General features: G+C 53.0%; 2 protein-coding genes across 2 annotated transcripts; both read left to right on the forward strand.

Moving 5' to 3' along the window:
- Positions 1 to 3,357: 3,357 nt before the first annotated feature.
- On the forward strand, positions 3,358 to 8,275 carry LOC124661875 (protein BUD31 homolog 1; the record flags this gene model as incomplete). The annotated part of the gene is given in 3 exon segments (XM_047199764.1): positions 3,358 to 3,488; positions 3,598 to 3,785; positions 7,848 to 8,275. Coding segments are annotated over 3 exon segments (438 nt in total). The 3' UTR covers positions 8,004 to 8,275.
- Positions 8,276 to 14,361: 6,086 nt separating this feature from the next.
- LOC124662787 (putative RNA exonuclease pqe-1) lies at positions 14,362 to 16,643 on the forward strand. Its single transcript, XM_047200581.1, has 4 exons — positions 14,362 to 14,481; positions 14,569 to 15,032; positions 15,129 to 15,408; positions 15,549 to 16,643. Exons 1-4 carry the CDS (start codon positions 14,362 to 14,364, stop codon positions 16,641 to 16,643), a joined length of 1,959 nt encoding a protein of 652 aa, XP_047056537.1.
- Positions 16,644 to 18,129: the final 1,486 nt, after the last annotated feature.

The following is an 18,129-nucleotide window of genomic DNA, read 5'->3' on the forward strand; positions in this document are numbered from 1 at the left end:
CAACCTTGAATCCAACATATGGTTCAAGAATTGCCTATGGACAACTCCTACAAATATAACTCAATGCAAACATTAGTCCATAGGGATTGTCATTAATTACCAAAACCACACATGGGGGCTCCATGCACTTTCAGTTTCCTCCTCTGGCCGGCCATGGAGGCGAGGGGAAGAGGAAGCCAGTGGCTATCTCAGCGGATCCTGGAATCAGCCGGGGGTCAGCTTCTTCCCTGGCGCTTCGACGCGGTGCCAGGCAATCGCAGGTGAGGTCCTTCCCTATGCACCTGAGGTTGGAGATGGGGAAGCTCTACGCATCTGTGAGCCCCCCACTCCAATGCCTCTTCTTTGATGGAGGCCAACCACTGTCGATGCTCCTCTCGGTCGGCCCCGGTGGCGAGGGAGAAGAGCATCCGCCGGTGGGTCTGGCGACCAAGCAGAGGAGGTGCCTTGGGAGTCCTTGCGCAAATCACGCGGTGAGCATCGTCGTCGCCGCGATCTTCGGACGTTCTAGCGGCCTGATCTCAACCTCCACAGCGGAGGCCTGTGGAACCGTCGCCAGAGCTCGCCTCGCCCAGGAAATCAAGTGGTTCGTCCCCGATGTCCTCGGCGTAGCTGGCGGTGGATTCCAAGCGCTGGAGAAGAGCTCGCGAGCAGGTTGCTCTCTGATCTTGGCTGCAAAGCCTCGAGGTCGCCGGCGTTCTGGTGGTGGAGAAGCCCATGTCCTCGATTGCTTTTCACAATCTTTTTACAGGGTGTTTTCTGAAAAAAAAAGGAGGCCTTATCTTCAAATAATAGGTTCATTAGGACAAGTGCTGTAAAAGGCTTCTTTGTAATTCTGTACCTGCCACGTGTTGATCTATAAACTCCCCTGGGTCTAGAGGTCTTCTAGACCCCAGTACTGTTCAATTTTTTTTGATTCGCTCGCGTAACTGGGTGTCCGTGACGGTGCTGCTGTGTTGGCGCTCGGGGCACCCAGTCTAGGACTGCCGCCTCTGGCATCTCCGATGATTTTGAGCACGATGGATGGCAACCCATTCAGTGGCATGGACGCATTAGACACCTGATGAATTGAAATTGACAACACGAGATTAGAAAAAGAAGGTACATATACATGAGTTGGCACTTCTGGAGTAGACATCACAAGCTTAAAAGGAAGATAATTTCCCTCCTGATTGAATGCACACTCTATATTTATTTAGTAAGCCTGATATGGAATCTAACATCTTAGGGAGAAAACGGCTTCAGAGTAAAACAAAACATATATATTCTGAAAATAGCATAACAGACACATGTTGTGATGCAGGATCCCAACCGCAAGTTTTGTGTTGAGATGGGATGGAAATATCTATATGCTTGGAATGAAGTCAACCAACAACCAACATCAGCCCAAGTCCCAAAGTTGATCTACTGCAACTTGGGAAGAAGAGTTAACACGAACGCGCTCTGATACATCCAGGGCAGATGGCACCACCAAGAACCCTAGAAAGTGTTACTGAACATGGCCAACCCTAAAACTGTAGGAGGATGGGGAAAAGTAGGCGCTTACCAATGAGAATCAGCCGGAAGTGGAGAGGGCGTCGCCGAGATTGCACAGAGATGGGTCTCTAGGTCTATCTCACGAGCGCCAACGAGCTCGAGAGAAAGGTCGGGCGAGAGTTCCACGAGGTAAGATTCCAGCAGAGCCTGAACTCGCGGGCGAAACTGAATAATTCGAGCGAAAATAGGGGTTCGGGCCTGGCCCGTATAACGAGTTCAGGCCCCGAGAAATCGAGCGGCCGCCCCATATTAAAAAGGGCCGCAGAGGGGAGTTCGGTTTCCAAACCCTACTCCCCTCCATCGTTTTCACTCCCTCCGCCGCCGCCTACCCCGTTTCCGGCAAGCAATCGCACAGCCCCCAGCCACCGATCCACCCTCCTAGTCGGCGCGATGGCCTCCCGTGGAGGCTCCCAAGGCCGTGGCGCTGGATTGGGCGGCGGGGACTCGCCGCCGCGTCCGTCCGTGTTCTGCACCGACGCGGAACGGCGCAAATGGAACAGGTCGGAACGACGCGGAGCTGGCCAGGCACGCCAACGCCGGCGAGGGATCCTCGTCCGGCGGCTCAAGTCGCGCACCACGGCTCCCCATCGCGGACAACAGCGACGACGACGACCTCGTCCCCGCGCGGTTGCCCACCATCTCGGCGAGCGACTACGTCCACGGCAGCGATGAGGAGGAGGCCGTGCTCGCGCAGACCAAGGCTGTCAGCGAGGCGGAGGCCCGCGCTCGCTTCCGCTGGGAGGAGGCGGACGCCGTCCACTAGGTGCGAGAGTACGAGGCGGCCTGCCAGGAGGAGCGCGTTCGCCGCGTGAAGCTCGAAATAGTCGAGCTTGACGCTGACGAGGAGTGAAGCTCCTCCACGATAGCGTCGATGCCATCTGCCGCCGACACGCTGCGCCACCACCGGCACCGCCGCGCGCATAGGCCACTATTTTAGGCCGCATTTTGCTTCAAATAAGTGGCGCTCGCCGGTGTATAAGTATTTTAGGTTTAATTTCTCGAACTATGTAAGTTTTGATGCTCAATCGGAGCATCAAATTCATCTATATACATGATCATCGCCTAATTTACCCGCGACATTTCAAATTCCGTTTTTTAGTTTCACTTTTATGGATTCTAATCTGTGACAACGGTTTTCCGGTCCGTAAACACTAGTTCGGTGAACTGAACTCGTATTTTTCAGTTCATGTGTTTACGGGCTATGCTAGAGATGCTCTAAGAAGAAGAGACGAGTTTTTTTCCCTGTGAAAATGGAGCCGTAGTATTGGGGGGGGGGGTGTGGAAACGTGTCATTCATAAGAGAGAGAAGCCCGGGATTCAACACCTCCCGCGGGGATTTGAGCCCAATACCGGCCGGGGTGGGATGAAACGAACAAGGACTCGCTCGGTTATATCCGGCCGTCGGTTTAGTGTCTGATGACTCGAACCGACCGTGTTTGCCCCGACTTCCCGAGTCCGCTCGCCCTACCTCTCCTCCGCGCAGCGGCCCCCAATCCGTCGCCGCCGGCCGCCCCCACCTCCACCCCCTACGCCCCCGCGCGCGTCGCCGCCATCGCCGCTCCCCTTCAACCTCCCCCTGCTGTCTCAACCCCGTCCGCGATTTCGGCCGTTGGTTTTCTGAGGTACGAACATTCCACCCCTCCATGATTCGTTGAACCCAACCTCAACTCGATAAATTATCGGTGTGCCGGTGCACACCCCGCACCACCATCCAGACCCGCCCCTCTTCTCGTACAGCTCTGTGGAAGGGTTGGATGGCACAAGCGCATCCTATTTGATTGAATCTTACTACCATTTATCTACGTTTCCTCAGGTTTGTGCGTTCCAAACCAGCCCTAGGAGGGAGACCCCTTGCGACACCATGCCTAAGATAAAGACGAGCCGTGTCGAATATCCCGAAGGATGGGCGCTCATTGAGCCAACAATCCGGGAGCTGGATGCCAAAATGAGGGAAGGTGCGCGTGCTAACTGCTAAGCACTCTTATCTGTCGGTGTACCCTTTTCAGATGTACATTGATATTTCCTGCCATAGGATGTGGGTACTGATATGATTTGCACACGCAGCGGAAAACGACACTCATGATGGGAAGAGGAAGTGCGAAGCGCTCTGGCCAATTTTCCGCATCTCTCACCAGAGAAGCCGTTACATATACGATCTCTTCTATAGAAGGAAGGAGATATCAAAGGAGCTGTACGAGTTCTGCCTCGACCAGGGTTATGCAGACCGTAATCTGATTGCAAAGTGGAAAAAGGTTAGTATCCTTTGTTCCATATCATTTGTGTGTGCGCATTGGTCTTTTGCTTTGCATTACCTTAAAGGGATGTTTTTCTCACCTTTAGGTTATTTTCAATTAATTTATTAGTACCTGTACAAAGTTAGTTCAAATGGAAAGGCACCATAATCTTGTAGTTCAAATGGACCTGCTTGAATCGTAGTTCTGTTTGTTTGAATCACTATGTAAGTAGCTGTTGATTTGGCAATCCTGAGCTCTGTATGTCATCCAACCGAGATGCTGGTTTGCCTCAGTACGTGATTAGGAGGCTGATTTTCTTGCACTCTGAATAGGAGTTTTTTCTGGTACGGATATTATGACAACACAGAGGAGTTTTTTCGAGTATGAATATGAAAATTACATGGAATAATGCCTAGTTATTCGTTTCGGTTAGGTACGTACAGTAGTACATTGGTCTACACAGGCAAAACATGCGGAGCAATTTCTCGTAGTAGCATCACCTCGGGTTTTCACTGTCTGCTCTTATCCTAAATGGCACCTCAAGAAAGCGTGAAAGCAATACAATCATAATCGAAGTAAGCATTACCAACAAATCCAACAACCATAAAATATGCCAGCTGATGCTAGACGGACTTTTGGTCGCCCTGAAATCCAGCAACCATAGAGTATCTATAAGTGGATGGTAGCAACGCTTCTGGTCTTTCTCTCTGCTGCATTCTCAGACAGCTTCGAACCATAAGAGAAATGTGAAGTAAGACTACAGAGAGGTGTTGCTCTTTTTTTAAGGCAGGGTCAGATGACATGAACTGATCATTGGTTATATCATCGGCCTTCGTGATTGTTCCAATAGCTTCTTTGGCAGAGGTTTCCTGAAACTTTGTGTTTGTTCCAATAGTATCCTTGGTTCCATATCATTTGTGTGCACATTAGTCTTTTGCTTTGTACTACTATTACCTTAAGAGGGATGTTTTTCCCACCTTCGGTTATTTTCAATTAATTAATTGGTACCTGTACAAAGTTAGTTCAAATGAACGGATAAACAAACCATCAAGTTTTCATTCTTTTAATCCTTTTCTTAAATGAACAGTAACTGCTTGAATCATACCTCTTTGATTTTACTCTGAATAAATTGCCTGTCTTTGAATTTTGTTATTGTGATGTTAAACTAGCAGCTGATGTCGTCATGGATATGCTTCTATCACCCCATAAATCCTTTAGAGCAACTCTAACAGAGCCTGTAAACCACGTCGGAACTGTATTTTTCCGGCCGATTTACGGGTTCGGGTTGAAAGTGGCGCAGAACAGAGACTGAACTCGCTGTCCGGCCCGAAAAACTTTTTCAGGGGCCCGAAAATTTTTAGACTCGACCCCTACTAATACAGACTGAAGGACGGTTTACAGGCCTAAAACTGAACGGATTTCTCGAGCGCCGCCATCCGTACAACCGCCTCCAGCCGCCGATTTCAGGCTGCTTTGCTAAAATTATGCACCGCCGGTTAAACATCCTGTCAGCCTGCTCCAATTCCAAACATGTCTACATATCTATGTCAGTTTTGAGCGAGCGGCGTGACCGGCGGGAAGCTGTGAACGCCGGCGCTGTAGTGGCTACCGACGCGGGAGGCGGTGAGGCGCTCACGCGTTCACCGCACCAAGCGTTGAGCTAGCTAGGGAGCTTTGAGCTAGCTACGTACCGCGCAGAGCATTGATCGAGCTAGCTCAGGCGGGTCCTCCCGTATGGCCTACTTTGTATTTGGTAATGAAATTAGCTATTGGATATTTCCGTGGTGAAATTGGAAGGCTGCAGATCGACGCCGCTCAGCATCTAGATTAAAACGGATGGAAGCGAGAGTCCAATTTAGCTAATACGGACAGCAGCGCCGACAGTTCTTGTGAGGAAGATGATGATTTTATGAGTATTCCGTTTTTCAGTTTGAGTTTACGGGGTCTGTTCTGCGCCAGCAGATTTGCGACCCGTAAACACGTTTTCGGAAGACTGAACTCAAGTTTTTCAGTTTGCACTTTTACGGGCTCTGCTAGAGATGCTCTTAGTCTAGTTTTTGTGTTCTAGACATCTGATATAAGAAATATAATTGATTAGCACTAAGTTAGTTCAAATGGACAGGCAAGCACACCGTCGAGTTTACTCTTTTAATTTATTAAATCGAATGGACCTGCTTGAATTGTAGTTCTCAAAGTTTGCCTCAAATGAATTACCCGCATTTGCATGATGTCAAACTAGCAGCCGCTGCTGTCATCAATATGCTTCTATCACCCCGTAACATTCTTTAGTCTAGTGTTTGTGTTCTGGTTTTTCATCTTGTTCTTCTTTTTGGATTTCTTTTATTTCTGCTGGGTTTCATATCTAGCCTACCTCAACATGCTTGGGAAAAGGCTTTGTTGTTCTGTTTGTTGAAGTATCTCGTGCTTATTGCGTATATGTTGAATTATGTAGGATTTTGTTGTTGTTAAGGCTGTGACATGTTGGATAACTCCCTTCATGGCATGCAGCTGCTGCGTTGCTGCTATAGCACTTTAGCATTTACCACGATGAATGGTGAAGAATAGTCTAAAAAACGTGAACAGTCCAACCCATCGATATGTATCTTCGTTAGGAATTCGATGGTGCACATTATTATCTAATCTGACAATGCTGTAGTTCAACGAAAATTGAGTTTCTGAGCATGCTTCTCGTGCCATATGTTATTTTTCATTCACTTTAATGTGATACTTGATTAAAGCATACTTGATTAAAGCTAAAGAAAATATACTGGGGAATTAAAATTACCTCTAATGGTGGTAATTTTGTCCCCAAGTACTCATTGCCCCATTTCATATCCACGAAACTGATAATACACAGATGTGTCCCAGATCGATCTCATCCACACGTCATTCTTGTGCATTCACCCCTTCTACCAACATCCTACAAAGTTTTACCTCAGCAGCATCTCAGTCTCCAGGGTGCCTTTGCTTATGATATCTTTGCCGAGCCATGCTCCAGTGTTCTGAACATACCAAGGACAAATACAAGAACAGAAACGGCAACAACACTCCAGTTTCTTGTTTTTGATCTTTTTCAGCAATCTTTGATCCTGTTAACCAGAGGCCCTCATACTTGGCGTTGACTGAAAACTTCAGTTGTCACTCGCAACATCATCCATGCTCTATTGTGTTGGTGGGTTCACAAGTTCAGCTTTTGCAAGCCAGCCCCGTGGGATAACCAATGTGAAATCTGAAACACTGCATTAGCAGCCTGAGGGAAACATGTTTAATACAGGGCACATGCTGCATTCCAACTTAGATAGGGACCCTAACAAAACAAAATCTTTTGCAAGGCTGAACAACCTGTCTAGTTTTCAAAGCTAAAAAATTAGACCGAACGGAGAAACAATCATTGCTATATTTCAATTGTTTGGCTCATCAGACAACAGGACATTGCTATATAACTGCTGAAGTTCCAACCTCATAACACAGAAATTTTAAGTCACAGGACCTAACAAACTTAAGTCTGAAAACCACATCACCCAATCACAGATCCTTCTGAACCTTGCCCTGGTACCGTTGCCTACATCTTCCCTACAGAACTGAAGATAGAGATCTATCACCTTCATTGAACTGTGCCAAAAACGTGGCAGTGCAGGCCTCTTACATTGTGCTAAGGTGTACTTGGGTTGGTACTATTTTCTAACTAGATTTTGCTGCACAACTTCATTCTCAATCTTCCACATTCAACAGATTAGGCAAATATTTATGACAGTCAAATCTACAACCCTCAGCCGCCTTGGTTGGTTGGCATACATCCTGCCTATTAACTAAATGGCGTTCTCTTCACTAAAAAAAACTAAATGATGTTTCATAGCCCCTCATGCTCACAGCAGACTTTTCCTAATTGTAGTACTTCTACTTGACATGTAAATAGAAATGTTCTACTAGTTGCATATCATAGTGCAGTATTCCCCTTTGTACTCTATGCTTAAAAAATGTCTTTCCTTCAGTATTCTTTGTTGCTTCCAGTCACTTGTTGCTCTGCTATGTTGTCTTGTTTGGTATTCTTACTTATTGCTTTCTTTTATGTTTGTGCAGCCGGGTTACGAGCGCCTCTGCTGCCTCCGATGCATCCAAACACGAGACCACAACTTTGCAACCACCTGCGTGTGCCGGGTCCCCAAGCACCTCAGGGAGGAGCAAGTTATAGAATGTGTCCACTGTGGCTGCAAGGGATGTGCCAGTGGTGACTGAGCAACTATGTTGTCATGATATGCCCTGGAATCAATGGACAATGGTTTGTTCTCAAGCCCAACTACTCTAGGTGTTTCTTAAGCGTGATCTCTGGTAGAAACAACCGTCGTGTAATCGTATTGTAAGCACTACTCTGCTGGTACCTGCTGCACGCAATTGCTCATCTAATTTCCTGACATTGTGTTGAGAACCAGACACGTTGGAATTGCTTTATCACTGGGTTGCGGAAGTCTGAAGTTGTGACTTGTGCATTTAAATCTTTTTCGTTGAAACGTGTGTTGCCTGACATTATTTATTTGTAGTACAGTACTGCAATTGTGATGCCAAGTTTGTTGGTGTGCGTGGAGCTGACCTGATTAAATGAGGTCATGCCAAGTCGCTGAGTGCAGTCGTCGGAGGTTGGTGAGGTGCTCGATCCAAGCAAAAAAGATTCCAAGCCGGGCGTGACACTCATGTGTCATCCAAGCGGCATTTGGATTTTGTAGTGCCAGCAGGAGAGCACTGCACCGGCAGTTCGGTTGGCATCGTCGCGTTGCGCGAACATGGCATATGAAGCTGTACGCTCGATTCCCCGTTTCCAGGTTGGTCTGTCGATAAAATTACCTCAACATAAACCTAGCCATGGGCCCTAATCAGGAATATACGCGCATCTCTCCCGGCCACCTCTTCCTAAACCTAGCCGCCACCTTGTTTCTTTCTCTTTCATAAGTTGGTTCTCCCTTCTCTGGCTGGTCTCGTCGGCGTTTGGGAGGGGTGAAGAACCTGATATATAAGTTGAGTTTTCAATAAAAGTTGTATTTTCAAAAGACTAAGTCAGGGTTTTGGTAGCCGTCTTCGTTTTCGCATCCGCGTCGATGGAGATCACATCGTCTACAATAAATAATCTTTGTTCCTTTGTTCGACGATGAGATCTCCTTCCCAGCGTCGATGATGGTGTTGAAAGATTGAAGTTTCACATGTACGGTCTTTCAGATCTTGCTTCACTAGATCAGTTTTGGATTTTCTATCAAGGTTGTCGAAAGGAAGATGGTCCTTGCAATTTTTCCCCGGATGCTACGTGACGATGGTGGTTAGTATAATCGTCTCCCCAACGATGTTGGCAAGGCTGCTGGAATATTGGTGTGCGTACTCCTGCCGATGTTGTTTTCGCATCCGCGTCAGCGGAGATGACATCGTCTACAATAAGTGATCTTCGTCCCTTCGTTTAACGACGAGATCTCCTTCCCGGCGTCAATAATGGTGTTGAAAGATTGAAGTTTGACCGGTAGATCTTGCTTCACCAGATCGGTTTTGAATTTTCTATCAAGGTTGTCGAAAGGAAGATGGTCCTCGCAATTTTTCCCCTGGATGCTAGGTCTTCAACGATGGTGGTTCATATAATCGTCTCCCCGACGAGGTTGGCAAGTTTGCTGGAATATTGGTGTGCGTACTCCTGCCGATGTTGTTTGATTACTTCAATGGCTTCACGCATGCACGTAGTCTTAGTATTGTGGCTAATAAAATTATGAAAAAAAAACCTTCGTTGGTGTACATGTCTTTGGTTTGGTTTCTACGTTTAGCTACCTTCGAAAAAGTACAAGATTGTGTCATGGATGTTGAGATACATATCCTTGTATATCCGGATGTGTATCTTCTGTAGTTATGTATAGCGATACATATCTTTGTATTTATTATTGGGTCCGCCTCCTTCCTTGTATAGTCGAGGACGTGGCCTATATATGTAACGTCATATGCACCCAATCAATACATTGTGAGTTGCATCCCTTTCTACATGGTATCAGACACCTACCGTTCCTAACCTAGCCGCCGCGCGCCCCCTCTCCCCGCGCGCGCGCCCCCCCTCCAACCCTAGCGCCGCCGCCCTTGTGCCGCCGCCGCGTGTGATCCTTCTCACGCCGCGCCGCCGCCGCACCTGCAGTCGCCGCACCTCCCTCCCCAACCCTCGCGCCGTCGCCGTCCCCCGCGTCGTCGTCGCCGCGCCTCCCTCTCCAACCCCCGCGCCGTCGTCGTCCCCCGCGCGCGCGTCGTCATGTCGTCGGTCTCCAACGGCAGCAACTCCTTCGCCTACAAACCATGGACGGGGGTCACCGCGACACCGCCCTACGCCCCGGCCTTCACCGCCACGCCGCCGCCCTACGCCCCGGCCTACCACGTCGCGCCACCACCTTACGCGCCGCAGCAGCCCGCATGGGACCCGGCACTCTTCGCGGCACTCCAGCAGGCGCCCGCACCTGGCTCTTACGCCGGTGACGGCAACTGGTTTATGGACACGGGCGCCTCGTCTCACATGGCCGCTCACCCGGGTAACCTTTCCCATTTCTTTCCCACTTCCACCGAGTCTCGCATCATTGTCGGTAACGGTGCCGGTCTTCCTATTTCTCACATTGGTTCTGCTAATTTTCCTTCTACTTCTAAACCACTGTCTCTTAATAATGTCCTTGTGTCTCCCCAGCTTATTCAGAATTTAGTCTCTGTTAAAACTCTTTCTCGTGACAACTCTGTGACTGTTGAATTTGATGCTTTTGGTTTTTCTGTTAAGGATGCCCGCACCCGGATGGTCCTCCATCGATGTGAGAGCCCCGGCGATTTGTATCCGGTGATGTCGCCTTCCACCCCCGGCGCCGCACCTCGTGCTCTCTCCGCAGGCGTTGATCTTTGGCATGCTCGTCTTGGACATCCCAGTGCCAACACGCTTCACCAAATAATGAGGGGTTTTTCGTTTTCATCTACTAAACAGTCTTCACATAGTTGCGAAGCGTGTCGTCTTGGTAAACACGTTCGTCTTCCATTTAGTCAGTCTTCCACAATTGCGTCTTTTCCTTTTGAGTTAATTCATAGTGATGTATGGACCTCTCCTATCCCAAGTAATTCTGGTCTTCTTTATTACCTAGTTATTCTTGATGATTTTTCTCATTTTGTGTGGACGTTTCCCCTCCGTAAAAAGTCTGATGTCGCCACCACTCTCACAGCCTTCTACGCCTATGTTTCCACCCAGTTCGGTCGCCCCATCCACGCCCTACAAACTGACAACGGAAAAGAGTTTGACAATGTCGCCGTCCGCACCCTACTCTCCTCTCACGGCACTATTTTCCGTCTAACCTGTCCATACACGTCCCAACAAAACGGTCGCGCCGAGCGTATCCTCCGCACCCTCAACGACTGCATCCGCACACTCCTATTCCACAGCCCATGTTCCCCCCACCTTTTGGCCCGATGCCTTAGCCACCGCCACCCTACTTGTCAACCTTCGTCCGTGTCGTCCCCGCTCGGAACTATGCACCTCATCACCTCCTTTACGGTTCCCCTCCATCCTACAACGGTCTTCGGATTTTCGGTTGTCGTTGTTATCCTAGTATCGCCGCCACCACTCCTCATAAACTCGCCCCTCGTTCCGTTCCATGTGTTTTCCTCGGTTACCCAGCTAACACCAAAGGCTACCGCTGCTATGATCCGGTTTCTCACCGTGTCTTCACCTCCCGGCACGTGTACTTTGATGAGCATTGCTTTCCTTTTGCACAGAGACAGGTGGTCGCCACTCCTCCTTCGCCCACTGATGGTCCCCGGCGTCGACCCCCTGCCCCGGCAGGTCCGCCGGCTACAGTGCCCTCGAGCTCGGACTCGGGCACTACCTCGTCGTCCTCCGCCGCGCCCTTGAGCTCTGGCTCGGGCGCTGCCTCGCCACCCTCTGGGTCACCCTCGAGCCATGTCTCGGGTGACCCCACGCCGACACCCGCGCCGACGCATGCCTCGACGCCGCCTGCGTCGCCCTCGAGCCTTAGCTCGGGCGCCGCGCCGTCTTCGCCGGGCGACGCGCCTTCGCCGGGTTCATCCACCTCGACGCCGCTTGCGTCGCCCTCGAGCCTCAGCTCGGGCGCCGCGCCGTCTTTGCTGGGCGACGCCTCGTCTCCGGCTCCGCCTCCGCCTCCTCCGCCACCGGCCACGGGGCCCCTCACGCGCGCCCGTGCAGGGATTCGCGTCCCGAGCACGCGGTACCCCTCGGATGAGTACGTCTGCACCGCGTCGACTTCCGCGCCTTCACCATCCACGCCATCGCCCCTGCCCGCCTGCGCCGGGCTGCTCTCCACGACCCGCGGTGGCTTGCGGCCATGCGGGACGAGTTCGACGCCCTGCGGCGGAACCGGACATGGACGCTTGTTCCCCGACCCCCTCACGCCAACATCATCACCGGGAAGTGGGTCTTCAAGCACAAGTTCCATCCGGACGGTACTCTCGACCGTCACAAGGCGCGGTGGGTGGTTCGTGGCTTTCGCCAGCGTGCCGGCGTCGACTTCACCGACACCTTCGCCCCGGTTGTCAAGCCCGGGACGATCCGCACAGTCCTTCAGCTCGCGGTCTCCCATGCGTGGCCCCGTGCACCAGATGGACGTCTCCAACGCCTTCCTTCACGGCCATCTCGAGGAGCAGGTCTTCGCCGGCAGCCCACGGGCTTCATCGACAGCGCCCACCCCGACCATGTGTGCCTGCTCTCGCGCTCGTTATACGGGCTCAAGCAGGCCCCATGCGCCTGGTACCAGCGCATCGCAGCGTTTCTTCACCAACTCGGCTTCCGCTCCACCCGCTCTGATGCCTCGCTGTTTGTGTACAACAATGGCGCCACCACCGCGTACCTGCTGCTCTACGTAGACGACATCATCTTAACGGCCAGCTCCACGGACCTCCTGCGACAGATCACCGAGCGTCTTCGCGCTGAGTTTGCCCTCAAGGACTTGGGGCCCCTGCACTACTTCCTCGGCATCGAGGTCGTACGTCGCACCGACGGCTTCTTCCTTCATCAGCGCAAGTACGCCCACGAGCTCCTGGACCGCGCCGGTATGCTTAATTGCAAACCCGCGGCCACGCCTGTCGACACGAAATCCAAGCTCTCCGCCATGGATGGTTCGTTGGCCACGGACGCGTCATTTTATCGCTCCATCGTCGGTGCCCTACAGTACCTCACCTTGACCCGCCCCGAGCTGCAGTATGCTGTCCAGCAGGTGTGCCTTCACATGCACGCTCCGCGGGATCCTCATTGGGCTGCGGTTAAGAGGATCCTCCGCTACATTCGTGGCACCATGGACTTCGGCCTCTCCCTCCACGCCTCAACCGCCACGGACATCATCGCCTACTCGGACGCTGATTGGGCAGGCTGCCCCGACACGCGTCGCTCCACGTCTGGCTACTGCGTCTACTTCGGACCTTCGCTCATCTCCTGGTCGTCTAAGCGACAACCCACGGTCTCTCGCTCCAGCCGCCGAAGCGGAGTGCCGGGCTGTTGCTAACGCGGTTGCCGAGGTCTCTGGCTGCGGCAACTCCTCGTTGAGCTCTCATGTCCTGTTGCCAAAGCCACCGTGGTCTATTGCGACAACGTCTCCGCCGTCTACCTCTCCGCCAACCCGGTCCACCATCGCCGCACCAAGCATATTGAGCTGGACATCCACTTTGTTCGGGAACAGGTGGCCCTTGGACACATTCGAGTACTTCATGTGCCCACCTCCCAACAATTTGCGGATATTATGACCAAGGGTCTCCCTACGGCATCTTTTGAGGAGTTTCGGTCCAGTCTATGCGTTCGACAAGGCGACGCTTCGATTGCGGGGGTGTTGAGATACATATCCTTGTATATCCGGATGTGTATCTTCTGTAGTTATGTATAGCGATACATATCTTTGTATTTATTATTGGGTCCGCCTCCTTCCTTGTATAGTCGAGGACGTGGTCTATATATGTAACGTCATATGCACCCAATCAATACATTGTGAGTTGCATCCCTTTCTACAATGGAAGAAAAAAAAACTTTAAAAACTCAAAGATTTACTAGTTATTTAGGCTTTATTTTGTAATCGCTCGAGACAGCTGATTGTCAAAATAAATTTACCTCATAAACAACAGCCACCAGGATACCCCAAAGGAGGACCGAGCGTGATGATGGATAGGTGAGGCATCGCCGTTTGACACTGGGAGATGAATGGAACAGCTAGCTATATACCGTTGCGCTGCTGGTGCTGGGGCTCGCCGTCAGCTCATCGATCTCATGCTCATGGTCCTCGTGCAACGACCGCTACGCTCTGTCTGTCGGTGCGCGCGTGGGGACGAGCCGATCGAGCAGGACGTGCGTGGTGCTTCGCGGAAAACTAAATAATTTCGGACGGGCACGAGAAAACCAAGTAGAGTGACGTGACGAGTTGGAGTATAGTATTGTAGCCCCGCGCCCCGGGAATGCGGAAGTCCACTGCTCCACTTCACTGCGTACGCGCAGCTTAGCTCGGGGCCTGTGCGCTCGCTCGCCGCCGGTGAGTAGCGCAGGAGACGACGGTTAGCATGCCGAGGTTTTGAGAAAGAGTGTGGACGGTGCGCGGAGATGGCGGACTCTACGGCGGCGGCGGCGCCCATGACCATCGACTTCCTCCGGGCCAGGCTGCTCTCCGAGCGCTCCGTCTCGCGCGCCTCCAAGGAGCGCGCCGACCAGCTCGCCACCAGGGTACGTGCCCTACGCACACACTCCGGCCGCCATGCGCGCCCGCATTGTTGCAAGCGTCAGTGTCCTTGATTCGCACGTATCGTGCAGGTTGCGGAGCTGGAGGAGCAGGTCCGGGCGGTGACGGAGCAGAGGCGGCAAGCGGAGAAGGAGGCCGCGGAGGTGCTAGCCATTCTGGAATCAAAAGGCTTCTGCGGCAGCCTCTCCGACGCGGGCTCCGACAACGACGACGACGGCACCAGCGAGGAAGCACGCCCACGCGACGCCGAGACCACCGGCGGCGACGCGGCCCGCTCCCACGGCGAGGAGGAGCAGGACCAGGACGAGGACCCGCCGCCGGCGAAGAGCGAAGCAGATGACGACGCGCTGTCGGCCGGGACGGCCCCGCAGCCCGGCGGGCTGTCGTGGAAAGGGCGCAGCGTGAGCCCGCGGAAGGCCAGACTGCTCAGGCAGCGGCAGCGGAGGAGCTACGCCTACCTCCTCACCGCCGAGGACCCCTCGCCCAAGTACCGGATGGGGCAGTCCTGCCGGAAGAACAAGCGCAAGGAGCTCAGGTCGCCGCTGTTACTATATTCCTGTTCGATCGTGAGCCATTCAACTCTTCTGTCGAGTTCTGACATTCTGCGTTTCTTTTCTGTTCTCTCCAGTAGTGGGAGTTCAGACGCGGTGCTCACAGAGAGTCGGAAAGGACAGCGAGATGGATCGGCGGAGTACACCGACGATGGCCGGGCCGAGTTGGACGGCGAGGTGGGTGGAGACGAGCGGAGCTCAGGGGATGGTGGTGGTCAGTACGTGATCAGGTACGAGAAGGGCGGGGAGATGCAGAGGGTGCTGGAGAAGCAGGCCGAGCTGATCGGGCAGTATGAGGCCGAGGAGAGAGCTCAGAGGGACTGGGAGAAGAAATTCAACGACAACAGGAGTTCACCCAAGGTACAGTTACTAGCGATCAACTAGTACCATGAATGACGAGACCTGGATCTTTTCTTGCCCAGAATCTGAGATTCTTGACAAGATGGCTATTCCAGGCAGTGCTATTGATTTGATCCGGAATTCTGTTCTCCGAATTTCAGGGCGACGTTGTGCAGGAAAAATCAAGTGGCAAAACACTCTCCATTGCCGGAAACAAGTCAGAAGTATACGCCGGGCAGCGTCGTGAAGCCGGCGAGGAACACGGCCACGGTGGCGCGCAGAATGCTGCCGTTTCAGCACAGGGAAGCTCCAACAGCAGCACAAGCCGAGACGCCAATTCAGACAGCTGCCCAAGCCACAGCACGAAGTCTGCAACTTCCGGGCACAAGTCGAGCCCCTCGAGTGACACCCTCGTCAGCAAGGTCTCCGACTGGAGCTCGTCCCGCTTCCACGAACAAACCGACGAACAGCTCGACACAGCGGCATGCCAACAGCCAAGCAGCACCAAGGACATCGATGTGGAGAGCGTTCTTCAGGCTCTGCAGCGTGCCAGGATCTCCCTGCAGCAGAAGCTGGGCCGGCCGCTCCCGCCCAGCCAGGTGACGCTCGCGCTGCCGGCGCCGGGTGACGAGCACCGCGCGGAGGAGGACCTCTACCACGACGACGGCAGCGGCAACTCGTACAGGGAGGAGCCCGGCGGCTCGAGTCCGTCTTGTCAGGAAATGCTGGCTCTCCCGGCGCCGGAGGATTACCACAGCTGCAATGACCATGACCATGGAAGTCTTGTCGATGGCGCCGACAGTTCTTCGCTCACGGAGAAACGGAGCGGTCCGAGCACGCCTCGCCAGGAGGTTTTGGCCCTCCCGGCCCCGGGTGACGACGAGAGAGAGGACGACGTCGACATGAAGATCCCTGTCAGCAGTCCGGGCCTGTTCCGGTTGCCGACGGACTCGTTTCTGGAGGAGGACGAGATGATGCCAAGAAGTAATGGCTGTGATTTTGAGCTCGGATTGAGACACCACGCCTACAGAGATGATGGTGATGCAGGGGTTTCGGCAAGGCAGTTCTATGATCCCCATGCTTCTGGTAGGTGCAGCGTTCCACCAAGCTCAGGTTTCACTATAGGGGCGGCTTCTCTTCTTTCTGGAATTCCAGAACTTCCCAAAGATTTGAGGAGGGGAAGATCTCTTGGAGATGCTGATCTGTTCATGCAGCGCGCCTGCGATTACACCGTCACTAATAAGTGGATGCTGTAGCGTGTGTTTGTTGATGTGTAGCTAGTGTGCTGGCCGACTTTTTCCCTGTGGTCCGATAGCATTGTTATGCATGCTCTGCAGCGTTGTCAAGCACAACCAGGCAGTATCATCGGTAGTGAAGATAAAGGTGCCGCTGTTTGTTTTATATCCTTGTTACCTCGCCCAAGACAAGAAAAGTTACATCGCTTTTAGCTGAGTTCATGCGTTAGTGCGTTTGACCCTGTGCAGCCTGCAGGTGACTGAAAACAGCCAGTGTTTGGGTGCTGTGGTCTTGACACTTTGCCAGTAGTGTCTGCACCTAAGCAGTCCTGTGGCGTGCCTTGCCCCATTTCGGGGCCCCTGGCTGATCCACGCTGTTTGTAAAGGCATGCGCGACACTCATGATGATAGCTAAGTGTGACCTTGCTTCTGCAGCAATCTCACTAGGAGTACATCTTTTGTTCCGTGATTCATCCTAGTGTATGCCACGTGTGTTGCCTCCAACGCCAACCGTATAATGGCGACTCGTTGAACGTGCTGCTGCGTTCAAGCTGTTGTAAGCATGTTGCTGGCACTTCTGGATATACCTGTAAATGGAAACGGCAGGCCACGGCGCCGCTGGCCCAAGCCCATTTCCCTTGCTAAGTAGACACCCGCTAAAAGAAAAATAATCGTGGCGGCCCTTCACGGATCCCCCGCTACCGCCGTCACGCCGCTCCTGAGTCCTGACCTTCTCCATGGCGATGGAGTCCGCCGCCCCCCATCCCTCCGCTCACCCCTTACTCCGCTCTTGGCCTGCAAGTACTCCACGCGGGGCCGCCCTTGTCCCCTCTCTCGCGCGGCGGGCGGGATTCCCGATCCCCTCTCGCGAGCCCGTGGGTGCGCGGTGGTCACCACTGAATCGTGCAGAGGAAGTGTAGCAGTCAGCAGCAGGAGGGGAATGCTCCGTTGCGGCGTGATCTCACCGCAAGGTCGCAGGCTAGTTCCCTCGGCGTAGTTTTCGGGCATGGATGGGACGGCCGCGGCGGAGGCGGACGGCGTGGTCGGCGATACGCAGATTAAGCCCCGCCGTCGGGGAGCGAGGAGCTGGAGATGCCGTCTACGCCGCTCCCGCTGGCGCGCGAGCCCGACTGGTCGGAGCACTTCTCCTTCTTCAGCTCAGAAGCAGCGCCACGGACGGACTCCGGTGTCCAGGCCAGACGACAGCGTCACCCAGCAGCAGCGGCGCTGCCTCGACACCGGAGCCGACGAGAGGGTGGAGGAGCTCACTGTGCGGAACTGCATCAGCTACTCCGTCGCCCAGTCCGATGCCTCTGCTGCCGGAAGCAAGAAACCAGAGCCGGACGTATACGAGGCAACATCGTATTCTACATTCATACGGAAATTTGGTCAGCTACGTAGCGGGCAACCGGCCAGCCGCTTACCGTGACGGGAGTAAATGGACAAGCTGAAACGTCCCGTTCTATTTAAAAGGGCACAAGCGGCACTTGGTGGAACGCCACGGACG

The sequence above is a fragment of the Lolium rigidum genome, chromosome 6, assembly GCF_022539505.1.
Source record: "Lolium rigidum isolate FL_2022 chromosome 6, APGP_CSIRO_Lrig_0.1, whole genome shotgun sequence".
Lineage (NCBI taxonomy): Eukaryota > Viridiplantae > Streptophyta > Magnoliopsida > Poales > Poaceae > Lolium > Lolium rigidum.

Bases quoted from the DNA above. Each gene is read 5' to 3' on its own strand.
- LOC124662787 (XM_047200581.1), top strand. From the start codon at position 14,362: ATGGCGGACTCTACGGCGGCGGCGGCGCCCATGACCATCGACTTCCTC. The intron at 15,033-15,128 runs GTCGCCGCTGTT...TCTCTCCAGTAG, and splicing joins AACAAGCGCAAGGAGCTCAG to TGGGAGTTCAGACGCGGTGC. The intron at 15,409-15,548 runs GTACAGTTACTA...TCCGAATTTCAG, and splicing joins ACAACAGGAGTTCACCCAAG to GGCGACGTTGTGCAGGAAAA.